Genomic DNA, 13,071 nt, shown 5'->3' with positions numbered 1-13,071 from the left:
ATTAGGTAGAGCAAGGAAGCTGGCTGAGGCAGCAGATGCTGGGGTGGAGGATAAGGAGTCGTGGGAAGTGTATGAGGGGCATATATGCGCCACCTGCCCTACCCTACACCCTTTCACTAGCCTGCTTCCCTCAGGTGTGGTTCAGGGAATTGTCCCATCAGCAGTGTTAAAGTAAGATTCAAGTGCCAATTTGGTTAGTTTTTGTGCATTGCATGGGCAGGGGTACCATCTTGTCCTTTTACCTCAGGCAGAAAAATGTCTTGGGCTGGTCCTGCTGTTCCCTAATTTTCACTCAGGTGCCAACTCTGTCCACGTTTTTCAGCCACTTCTGTTTCTGGGCATCCCATCCTAAGGGGGGCTTCCCTACCTTCTGGGACCTCTTCTTAATCAGTTTTCCACACCTAAGCTTCACTCCTAGTATCTGCTATCTCTTGGTGTGCATGAGGGTTTCCACCAGTCAGTTCACACAAAAGAAGTTGCTTCATTCCTTGACCAGTTAGAATATTTGTGATTGTCCTAGAAAATCACAGTCACTGACCTCAGTCTCATGCCCTAAATGACATGACAAAGTACTCTCCCTTCCACAATCATTTGGGGGGCCAGGCAATAACTTGGTTTGATGGTTAGGCCAGTTTTTAGACTTTAATTATGTCTTTGATGTATGTGGTCAATAAAACAGATGGCTCAGGCCTATTAAGTCATGAGTTTTGTATCAGGTATGCATTTGAGAATTATGCGGTAGGTCGGTGGCAAAATGAAATGGCCTTTGAAATAATGCTGTCTTGTCTTTCCTATCAGTACATTATATTTCAAACACAGATGACTAGCTAAAAATGTTATGCCTTATGGATGTTGTGTCACTAATTCTAAGGGTGACCGTGGAGCTGCAGGTGAAAGAGGAAGAAAGGGAGAGAAGGGCAACATGGGTGATCCTGGTTCAGCTGGAGAACCTGTAAGTACCTAACCCATACCACCAAGTTGTCTTCAAGCCCAGCGTAGTTTATTTCTGTCTCCCACCTCCATTTAATCCAGATTTACTGCCTAACTGAAGGATAGGAAAGCAGTGAATATCAGCTCTCAGTACACAAGATTTCACTCACAAGGATAGAGGTTTATATCTGAATCCATCTAGTTTTCATTTCAAAAGTTAGCAATCTTTCTAACAAAGCCTGATCCACAGTTTACAGCCTCACTAAAGGGATTAGTTAAACATTACATGCTAAAATCCTTAATACTTTTTAAACTTTTTTTAAAAAAGAGAAGCAGCTAACTACAAATGATACACATTTGAATCTTATGGGGGGAGTTGCAAGAAAGGGAGCAATTTAGAGCAGAGACAGAGCAAACCCTTTCTCCCAAGAGGCTTTTCTTCAAATTGCCTCCCCTCCTCTCCCCCAAGTATTGTTGTTGTTAAAAGAAACTCTTACACAGCTTATTATTTATTTATTAAATTCATTCAATTCATTACTATATATATGGCTCTTAATCTCTCAGAATGTTCATAATCACACTGTCAAATACTTAACAGAGCAAAATAAAAAACATCTTCAACCTTAAAACAGTGGGAAGTAAACCATCCCATAGATTGTTCTACAAACCAAATTTTCCTGAGCCATATTGGTAACTAGAGATGGGATCCACTTGTTGGTGCCTGTTCTATTGCATTGCACCAAACTGACCATATTGCTCCTTTTTTGCTAAGGTGAAACTTACCTGCCTGCTCTTTACTTTCCTAATGTGAAACTGACGAGCTTGCATCTTTGCTTTGCTAATGTGAAACTGACTTTAGTGTTAAAAGTAGAAGATAGCAGAAAACAAATGAACATGGAACAGAACCATCTGCAGTTTCAGGTTAGCAAAAATCCACAGAAGCTCACAGCATTCAAGATTAGTCTGCAAATACAGAAAACATGTGAACTATTGGAAAGTCCACTGCCAAGTTTGATTTTAGTGAAATTCTTGCCCATCCCCATTGGCAACCACCTCAGAAAGGTCTGAAGGCCAGAGGGAAGAAGTACATCTTTAGCACTCAAAACTGGAATAAAGATGAGGACTGATAGACCTCCAGTGAGTTCCACTGGAAGGGTGACTGAGAAGGCTCTTGACCAAGTAACTGCCCCTCACACCTCATCGGCGGTGGCCCCCTAAGAAGGTCCCCTTCTGATTATCTCAATGGCTGGGCTAGCCCATTTTGGTGTGTAATATGCAATTAATTGAAAAGTGGAAGATGTTTGTAGGTTAATTGTGCCCTTATATGTATAGATAGCAGTTGTTTTACAATGGTTTATAATGCAGTTGAATCCACTACAATGCATTGCCTTAAAGCTTATCAGTTTGAAAATAAATAAGTTAATTATTATCTTTTCAGGGCAAAACTGGACCAAAGGGCGAGGAAGGTCTAACAGTAAGCAATTAATATTTTGGAAATAAAATGTAGTCATGCCAAATTGTATTGATCTCCCTATGTGTCACTTAGCAGTTGAAAGCACACTGAAAAACAAATTATGTTATTCAGAACATTTCTTTATAATTTCCTGGCTAATAGAAAAAGGGATAAAGGAGGCCAAATGATACAAAATGATGGCCATCACATCTTTTAAAAAACAAAACAAAAACATAGTGTACATGCAACACTAGAAGCAGTCATCCAAAGAAACTATCCAAAGGACAGTGTTTTTGCAGACAGTAAACCACTTATTAAATGTGTATTTGTTTAAGAGGTGCTGCAGAGTGAGCTGGGCTGGGTTGGATGAGGTGCAGATCTGTTTCAGATGTGGTGATGGTTCTGTTTCTGGAGCTCTGTCCAGAGAGTAGATAGGTCTTCACTCTCAGATTTAGGATCAGGATGTTTGTTGCTTGGACTGCTTATCCTCATCATCCAGTGCTGAATGCCTGGTGGATTGCAGCTGGAAGCTCCACAAATGCACAAAACCTGCCTGCACACACACCTGCCTGCATGTGCACTGCCACTGGGAGTGCTCCACTGCCACTTCATTACCCCTTCACTCACTATTGCTATGCTAAATGGGATACCAAATACATCCTACATCCCTGGGGAACTCTAGGAACACAATTTGATGCATACAGGAGCCACAGGTTGCCATGCTAAAATGTCTTGATTAGGGACAGAGCTGGCCCTAGGATAAATAGGGCCTTGGGTGCAGAGTGCCTTCTGTGCCCCTCCATGGTCAGCTTTGTAGGGCCACCAAGAGGGTTTATGGGACCGCATGCAGGTGTGATGTTGGGGGTCCTGCTGCTGTGGACCTAGAGTTCTTTCTGCGACAAGAACAGGAAATCTACTCTTCCACAGAAACCCATCTTAAAGCCTTCTATGTTCCTTTTTTCCTTACAACAAATTCTGTAAGCAGGACTTCTTGGCATGGGCGACTGATAAGCCTGCCTGACCAATCTTATCTCTATTGCTGTCCAAACATAAAGAGTTTATCTTGCTGTGATTGGTTTAGACTCCCTTATAGTTGTTGTTATTTAAATTTATTACCCACCCTTCACCCTAAGGTCCCATAGCGGGTCACAACAATTTTAAAACACATCATTAAAAACAATTAAAAATAACCTAAAATCTCATCACAAAAAAAAGTTGGGCTGAGGCAAGATCTGAGGGAGGGCCCCCCCGGGGCAAATTGCCCCGGTTATCTCCCAGCCACAGTGTTATCAAGTTATATGGCTTGTGCAGTGTAATAAGCCCTGCTACTCCCAGGCTTTTCCCCAGCAATGTCTATGAAAAGGGCCCAGAGCAAGTTGTCTCTTATTTGCTGATCTGCTTGCAGTGCACCCCTACTCCAGTTCTAGGATCCCAATGAAATCTCTGTTATGTGGTGTGGATGGCTCTCAAAGGAAGATTCTCATGGAGTTATAGGCCTATATTATTTATTATGTTCAGCACACACACAAAATGGCTCCTGCTGAAAATGCTCCTCCTTGAGCTCAGCGATAAGAAGTAGGACCTCTGTTGGAGTGGTATAACTAGTCTTAAAGGGACAGTGTCACCATATACTTACAATCTCAACTAGAACCTTAAAAAAAGGTTATAGGCACTTGCTTTTTGCCATCGTAGCTTGCTGCATTAAAAGAAAGCCATTGAGCTCAGTTTGGTATCCCCCTCAGCTTGGCACCCCAGGCCCAGCACACCACCCCTTCCTAGCTCGCCACCCCTGAGGCCAGCCCTGATTAGGTGAGATAATTGTAACATTTTAAGAAATGTACTGCAGCTTCAGGCTGGAATTATAATATTCCTCTGCACACACACTACACACTACTACACACACAAAAGACATTATATGCACTTCTGAAAGTGTTGGCATCTATCACTAAAGCTCCTTAAGATGCACTGCAGCATTTAAGCACTGATTGAATGGGTCAATATTTAAATACATAACTTTCATTGCATGAAACATACTAGCAACACCGCTGATAATAACACATGTCTGAAATTTCAGGTATGCTCAGCAGAGGTTATGTTATAAATGGCTAGAAATAAAGCAGTTGTCCCATAATGTATATGTACACTTCAACTGTCTTTTCTAACCTAGAGAGAAGATATAATTAAATTAATTAAAGAGATATGTGGTAAGTTTTCAACAAGCCTTATCATTCCAGTCCTATACCTATTTGTTTAGTCTGATCATTTACTCCTTTCTGAAAACCAGAAAATGATTATTAAGACATCTGCAACTCGAAGGCAAAATGAAAAGGTCCAGTCATTTGCATATGTCAACTAATTTAAAGAAATTCATATTTAAATTGTCTAGCACCCAAAATGAGGGGTGAGAATTAGAATGCTGTCTTTGGTAGGCACTTTGAAATTTAACATGCAGAGCTTTTCTATGTCAAAAGGAGAAAGTGTTCAGATGACCCCCAAATATAACAGTTAGTCCACAACCTGATTGTGGTTAACCAAGGATTCTGATCTAATGGAGGGGCGAGTCTATGGGAGGTTCCTCATAATTACACTTACTACTGTGAGAACTATGAATCTCTGATTAGTTACAGATAATTTTAAAGTCTCCGTCAATATTAAGGTCTCCATTTAAATCATCAAGTAATTTGCTTGGTTCTGTTTCACCCCTTTTCCTATTTCTGTCCTTTTGTCTAAGAAGAGTATAACTGTTAAGTCACCTTATAGTAAGCGGTGGTTATTGTCTAAAAAAAATGCCGTAATCCTCATATTGACCATATGGGTTGCTTTTATTATATACTATCTGTAACATTCAAGATCTGGTTTGTTGTTCCTTTTGCAGGCTGCGGTATCAAATGCAAGGAGATACCTATGGAACTTGTGTTTGTGATTGACAGCTCTGAAAGTGTTGGCCCAGAGAATTTTGAAATAATCAAAGACTTTGTCACTGCTTTGGTAGACAGAGTGACTGTAGGTAGAAATGCCACCAGAATTGGCCTTGTCCTCTACAGTCTGGAGGTTCGGCTTGAATTTGGACTTAATAGGTATACAACCCAACAGGATGTAAAACAAGCAATCAGGAAAATGTTATACATGGGAGAAGGAACTTACACAGGCACTGCCATCCGTAAAGCAACACAAGAAGGATTTTTTGGGGCTCGAACTGGCGTGAGGAAAGTTGCCATAGTCCTCACAGATGGCCAAGCAGATAAGAGAGAAGCCGTTAAGTTGGATATTGCTGTCCGAGAGGCTCATGCAGCCAACATTGAAATGTATGCAATCGGAATTGTAAACACTTCAGACCCAACACAAGTTGAATTCTTACGTGAGCTGAATCTCATTGCATCAGACCCTGACAGAGAGCATATGTATCTCATTGACGATTTTAATACTCTTCCAGGTGAGCATGCCAACTTGGCTCTGAAAAGAATTACCTGGCCTCCCCACAGATCATGGCTTCATGTATTTTGGTGCCTCACTAAGGTCTTGAAACAGTCACAGTGGATGTAGAGTTCACAATGTAGGAAATAAGGGGTTGTATTCCACGTAGTGCTAAGTCGCTGGTTCCATCAGTGGAATGATTTCTCCCCCTCTCCTTCCCCCACATGCCCCCTAAGTCTGTTTTGGGGTTTCCCCAAGCCCTCTGGAGCAGATGTGAGCACAGTGTGGGGCATGCATGAGGAGAAGAGAGTGGGGGGTAAGTCCTGTCACACACCTATCTTACAATTTGCTGCACCAGTTAAGAAATTCTTAGGAAACAGTGCAAGCACTGTTTGTTGTGCAAGCACAATAACATAAAATATGACTTGCACATTCTTTGCAGACAGAAGGTTGTATCCAGTGTTAGTTATATTCAGAGTAGATCCAGTGAAATCAATGGACATGATCCACTAATTTCAGTGGGTCTACTCGGAATAGGACTTAGTTGGACACAACCCAGATACAATGTCATCAATGGCTGTGCTTTGGGGTGCCAGATGCAAAGAAAATAATATTCTAATAGCTATCATACTAAAGAAACAATATTTTTTTTAAAAAAAATTGCTGTAACATGGAGAAAATTACATGAATAATCTTATTTCTTGACCAAAATGTGTATGTTTTCAACATTTAATATTTTTATGGGTTTTTCTTTTCTTCTGTTTCAAGCTTTGGAGTCCAAACTTGTTAACCAGTTTTGTGAGGATGAACATGGGGCCTTAATATATAATCGCATTGGAAATGGAGGAAGCATAAATGGACCGTCTATTCACTCAATATCTTCTCATTCTTCACAATACTTACTGCACACTAACAGTCATAATGGACAGTCAGTTTCGCCAAATGGATATGAAACACCAAAGAAAGAGAATTCTATAAATCTTGGCCAGCTTTCTCAATCATTAATTCCGGTACTCATTGGATTCTAGATATTTTCTGAATTCCTTTTTTTAAAAAAAACTTGTAGTGAGGGGGTTGTCCTTCAAAATTCATTGTAAAGAACTTCATTTGCTGCAACTTAGTATTTTGAATCTGAATACTTCTTTTAATAAGCTACTTGATTGATGTTAACGAAGGATCTAAATTAATTCCCATACTTATAAATTACAGTATTCTTATCAAAAGCCTGAAATCACCTGATTGGTGCATCATGTTTCCATAGGTCACAAAAAAGATTATTTGAACATTCTGGAACCTGCCTTTTATTTTTGAACTTGAAATAGAAATGGTTTCCATCTGCAAGTGGTCCATTGCAGTTAGAAGTAAAATGAAGGATGTATCTCTTAGGTTTCCATGTATCATTGAACAAAGATCATTTATTGATTTGATTTGATTTCTTAGCCACCATTCACTATAAAGTCCCATGGTGGGTTGCAACAATATTAAAATCAGTTAAAACAATTTACTATCAAAAGAATAGGGTGAGTTATCAAAATATGTATCTCAGGTATCAAAAGGCCAAGGAAAAGAGATGCATCTTCAGTGTATGACAAAAGCTATACAATGAAGGTTCCAGACACATATATGTGGGAACATAATTCTGCTGCTAAGGGGCTGCCACAGAGAATGCCCTTTCCTGGACACAAGAACCCCGAATTTCTGAGGGCAGTGGAACTACCAAGAAGGCCCTTGCTGCTAATCTCAACACCCAAGAGGGGCTGTAGGGAAAGAAGTGGTCTTTCAGATATTTAGGCCTAAAAACTTATGGCAGTGTGCCTTTATTGATGGCAAGTCTCCCTAAATTTTAAATTATCAAAACTGAATTTGTTTCAGGGCAAAGAATCACCCAGGTTATTTCATGAGAATTATGATGTGAAACCCGATGAACTCCCATCTTTGTCTCCTGTTAACAGCAAAGGTAATCCTTTTTGTCATCTAGTTCCTAACAGAACATGTCTCATAGGCCAAAGAAACCCTTTTTCTTAAATTCCCAAAGGAGTAGCTATGTTAGTCTGTTAACAGCAAAAACAACAAAGAATCTTGTGACACCTCTTAGACTAACAAACTGTACTATGGCATAAACCTTCATGGATTACAATCTACTCCATCAGATACATTTAGTATCATCCTCTTCCTTAAATTGTTTTCTTTGTAACATTGTATCCTGCTGTAGTTACTTCAGCATTGCCTTCATCATCACCCCCGCCACCGTTGCCAACTCTAACAGCAGACAAAATGCTCTCACCTTCTCATTCATCAGCTTCTTCCATGCCGCCTACATCAAAATCAGGTTATTACCCATATCAATGTTTTAAATTTATATACATATCAATGTATAGGGTGAGTCGAAGTCCAGTGTTAGTCATACTGAGAGTAGACCCATTAAAAACAAAGAATGTATTCATTGATTTCAGTGGGTCTACTCTAAGTATGACCTAGTTGGATGTAGTAGAAAAGGCTATTTCTATTCCAAATCCTGTATGCCCTGCATACAAAGCTTCTGTCTGTGTGCACTTCAGTGATGGAGGCAACTCCAAGTGAGCATTCTTTTAGGTATGATAGAGTGCCATATGTGCACTGGAGCACAGCACCTTACCTGTAAAGGATCAATAAGTTGTTTCCAACAACCCATTGAAATTAATCAACATGAATACCTTAGATCTACTAATTTCAATGGGTCTACTCTGAGTAAAATTTAGTTGGTTACAGTCCAATGGATCAGGGATATGCTTAGTGTACATAAACAGGATAGCCTTCCCACCCTCTTCGTCCAGTGTGAGTGGAACTGCACTCATTACAAGTCTGAATCCAACCCCTAATGTGTTTTTTAGACCTCTTTTTATTTTTGGAACAACTACTAGTGTGCCACATAGTAACTTACTATTGAAATACTGGAGAGTTTTAAATCCAGTCTGTGATCTGGCATTGTGGGTCAAGTGGGTGGATGTGGGGGCTCCGCTCCTGTCCTAAAGGTAGAACTTCCAAGAAGTATGCACAAGTCCTTAGGTTTGTTCAACAGCACTTTTTATGGATTGTGGCCATTGTTTTTGTGATTGGAAAGCTGACTCTTTGCAAAACACTATCCATCCACCATGTGTGTGTGAATTGGGTAGTATTTACTACTACCTTTATAAATTTAACTTGTAATATTAGAACTGTTCCATAAATGTGAGCTTTATTGCCAAACTGTTTTTTAAGGTTCTATACTGAGAACAATTATGTTTTGGCTTCTTTTTTTTAAAGAAAATCTCCTGAGCCCTCCACAATGTAAATTAAGGTTAGATCAAGGACCATGCCGCACATATATAATAAAATGGTACTATGATAAGCAAGCCAATTCTTGTGCTCAGTTTTGGTATGGTGGCTGCGATGGAAATGCTAATCGCTTTGAGAGCGAAGAAGACTGTAAAAAGACCTGCGTACTTTTCTCTGGAGGTAAGAATCACCAACTCTTTCTACAGCTAAAACTATCTGTCTGTTTCTTGTATTTTCTGGAGGGACCTGCCCCAATTTTGATACTGCCACAATATTTCAAAGGACACTGCAATCCTATGCATACTTACATGGGAGTAAGTTCATTGATCAAATTGGGACTTACTTCTGAATAAACCTGCATACGACTGCCCTGTCAAGGACTTCATGATCATGAGAGATTCATGCGACCATTGTGTGTCCTTTCACCCCCACCCAAGACTAGAGCTTCAGCAAGAAAATACAACAAATCAAAGTAATGCTCCCTCCTTGTGTATCTACATAACAAGACTGCTGTTTCATAGTGTCAGTTGCTACTGTTACTTCTCAAACTGTGTGGTAGGATCCCCCAAACTCAACTGGAAAATACCTGTAAGTGTGGGGAAGAAGGTTGAGACCCTTAACACTGGCCAAAAGACAAGCAGCGGCTGGGGATCATTCCAATCCAGGGGCTCTTCTCTCTTTTTTTCTACCTCTGTGACAGGACTCACAGGAGTGGGGAACATTTGGCCTACCAGATGTTGCTGAACTACAACTCCCATCAGCCCCAGCAAGCATTGCTAATGGCCAAGAATGATGCGAATTGTAGTTAGCAGCATCTGGCAGAATTTGCCCTATGAGCTCCAAGCAGTCTGCTGAAGGAAGGAGCTGCTCTGCCACTTTCCTTTGGATCAAGGGCAGCTGGAAGCTACCCTGTGTCCTTCTTCTCACCCTGTTCTACTGTAGCCCTTGCCACTTGCCTGGATGGAATGGCTCTTTCACTTTCCCATCTACCAAATCCTCCAGACAAGTGGCCTGTGCGAACTCTAAGTGACAGTCCCAATCTTCCTCATAATCTTCCTCCCTCTATGGCCAAATGTCAGTAGAATATTGTCAAAGCTAACTGCACGCTTATAAATGAAGCTCTGATTGCTCACCGGATTACACTAAGAAAACAGTATTTATAATAACTGGAAATTGGGAAAATGGTTCTGGACACGCTACATGGTTTCATTTTGCTTTACTTGATAAATTCATATTCATCAGTACAAATTATGTAACTTGCCCTATTTTACAGATGTCTGAAGAAGGATATTAACAGACACCCACCAAGCAGCATTCAAGAGAAAAGACTTTTTTAACCAAGAGGGGAGAGATTTTATATATCTGTATTAAGATCTTTTTGTATTTTGTACTTGATTAACAAGAGGAAAGATTGCCATCCCCAACTCTCTTATTCTAGTGTAGTACTACTAAAGGCAATGGAACAGTCTATACCGTTTCCAAAACTGAGTGCTTATGCACTTAATAAGGCCACATAGATGTTGTGTGGGTTGTATCCAGCGATGTTGCTCAGTTGACACAGTAAGGCCTCCTGTCACTGGAATGGGGAAGGAAAGCAGCCATTAAAGCTGTTCCAGAGGGTTGGGGACCCTACAGAGCAGATTTAGGAGGGCCTGGGGGAAAGGGGAATGGGAGAAAACTGCTTCCCATCCTGTTCAATTGACAGAAATCTTGTCATATGCTGAGCTACACTATTGGATGCCTCCCTTCTGTTATCGATCAATGGTGCATGCTTTGTAGATTATAAAGCAGTAACAAAAGCAAAAAAAAAAAGGTTGGGTCATATATTGTGTAAGTAGGAACTTCCCCATGAAATTGCCCCAACAAGGCTAGTTTTACCCTGCCAGACCTGCTTTCAATTTTGGAGTCCTGCTGGGGCAATTAATAGCCAGGGGTAGGGTGGGGATTTGCCAGTTCTCCCCTACAAGAAGATGTCATTTAATTCATGATGGAAACATGAGATTATGGATCCCATCTTTGCCTGGTAATATGTAGTTCCACAATAAGGAATCTAGGAAGCTGTATAATATTATGTTTGCCAGGAAATTTTAGAAATTCCTGCATGAGGGCTCCGTATCGCAAGGGCTAGGAGACTAAGAATTGAATAGAGCCTGCAGTAGTCTATGATCAGTGGTTACAACTTTCTTTATACACACACACCATTATTCTGGAGTAAATAACTGAGGATTTCCAGCTATTTGAATTTGCAAGTAAATGTTACTCAGGGGTAGAAATCAGATACTTCTTTAAGGCAGCAACTCTATGCACAGTTACTTGCAAGTAACCCCAAAGTGGGGTTTACTTCTGAGTAAGAGGTCCTGCATGGGTTAGGGTTGCACAAGTTCATCTAAAAACATATTTGACACTGACAAACATTGCCAAGGAAGTTATATGCATCACTTTGGAAACTAGTTACATAACTTTGGCCATGATGCATGACTTTTTTGCATCCTACCAATGTCTTCTTCTAGATGCCGTACTTATCTCATGATGAGCTAGAGATTTATCACTCCATTAGGCTGGCTCACATGTAATGTGAAATCATGGTTTACCATTACATGCAGAAGCTGGATTGAGTCTGAGCAAAGCCTCAGATTCATATGCTCCCATCTCATCTCCCCTCTTCCTCAGTTTCTGAACAAGCCAAATTCAAACCATGGGTTTTGAAGCTGGTTTATTTAACCAGTTTCTTTTAAACCATGATCTATGCTTCACATGTAATGATGAGCCCAGATATGTGAAAAGTGAAACTAAAGGATCCAAAAAAAGTTTTGCCCAGCTACGTAGAAGGGTGAGGAGTGCACAAGCTCAAGGCTTTGCTCTGGGTCATTCCAACTCAAGCATGTAGCAGCAAACCATGGTTAAGTGTTAAATGCAAACTAGCTCATAGTATTCCAGTTATGCCACTTTATTGGAAGTTGTTATTTTCTTCATCTGGCGATTTATTGTTATTGTATAGGTTTGCTGTCAGTTTTTTTCTTACTGGATTAGCACCATGGTATAACACAATGGTAGAAAAAGCTAGGAGACATTCTGTCTGTCAAAGACCATACAGAGGACTGTCAGACCCCTACTCAAGGTCTGGTCTCATAATGGATCTCTCAAACTGGCCCCAGCACAGGTCTCTCACGATTCCACTACTAGGCGCCACCACCTGACACTCTGTAATGCAATACTCCCCTGAGACTGTACCTTAGTCTCCTCCACAGAATGCTATGTAGTGTCTGGTTGCACTTACAGGACACAACCCATTCCAACACATGTACTTCCCCCTCCCAACTGTCTCTACTTACCATAGTTACACTACAAAACCCGCAGTTACCATAAATACTGTACAGATATAACAGGGGCATCACAAGGACACTTAGTGCTGAAAGTTAATATTGGCAGGCAGGCAGAATGGCTAAATTAGCTGCAAAGCTACATTAAATGTGCCTTAAAAAGTTGTGTATTAATATGTCTCAATCCAAAAACTTGCTGAGCCAGAATACAAGTTATTAGAATCAACCATAGTGATTGTCTATCAACCATAGTGCCATGATGGCATCACAAAACCATTGCTTCGGCAATAAGATACTAGCACTAGTGTAGACAGATACATTAGTGTATATGGTTTGAAATGGGTTGTTAATTACTGTTACCTCTGTTAGCATAGGCTTTAAGTATTTTGTTCCTATTTTGTTTTGGTTGCTGGCTTTACATGTGCAAGAAGTATTTTTGTGCATTAAAGATATACTAAAACATATTTTCTAATAAGAGTATTTCTGTTTTTACTGTGTCACTGAAAAAAATCTGAGCAGTAATGCAAAAATCTCACCATGTTAATTAAAAATCAGGTACTGTTTCTTTTAAGCATTCATATAAGGAAAACTGTTAGTATTGAATGTATGCTTCTGTGAAAATGTTACCAAAAAAAATAATAATCTGCTCCTTTTGAAGAA

General features: G+C 40.2%; 1 protein-coding gene across 1 annotated transcript in view; it reads left to right on the top strand.

Annotated features, from left to right (window-relative positions):
* Positions 1 to 10,760, top strand: part of LOC133378132 (collagen alpha-1(XXVIII) chain-like) — a 75,158-nt gene extending 64,398 nt beyond the window's left edge. Inside the window, exons 29-37 of the mRNA XM_061612920.1 lie at positions 872 to 952; positions 2,369 to 2,404; positions 4,551 to 4,587; positions 5,259 to 5,816; positions 6,566 to 6,807; positions 7,670 to 7,754; positions 8,010 to 8,126; positions 9,080 to 9,271; positions 10,365 to 10,760. Of these exons, the coding sequence (XP_061468904.1) occupies positions 872 to 952; positions 2,369 to 2,404; positions 4,551 to 4,587; positions 5,259 to 5,816; positions 6,566 to 6,807; positions 7,670 to 7,754; positions 8,010 to 8,126; positions 9,080 to 9,271; positions 10,365 to 10,372 (1,356 nt within the window). The 3' untranslated portion in view covers positions 10,373 to 10,760. The remainder of the gene's footprint in view (positions 1 to 871; positions 953 to 2,368; positions 2,405 to 4,550; positions 4,588 to 5,258; positions 5,817 to 6,565; positions 6,808 to 7,669; positions 7,755 to 8,009; positions 8,127 to 9,079; positions 9,272 to 10,364) is intronic.
* Positions 10,761 to 13,071: the final 2,311 nt, after the last annotated feature.

This window comes from Rhineura floridana, chromosome 2, assembly GCF_030035675.1.
Source record: "Rhineura floridana isolate rRhiFlo1 chromosome 2, rRhiFlo1.hap2, whole genome shotgun sequence".
Taxonomy (NCBI): domain Eukaryota; kingdom Metazoa; phylum Chordata; class Lepidosauria; order Squamata; family Rhineuridae; genus Rhineura; species Rhineura floridana.
The sequence above is the reverse complement of the archived record's forward strand: the minus strand, read 5'-3'. Positions and strand labels throughout refer to the sequence as shown.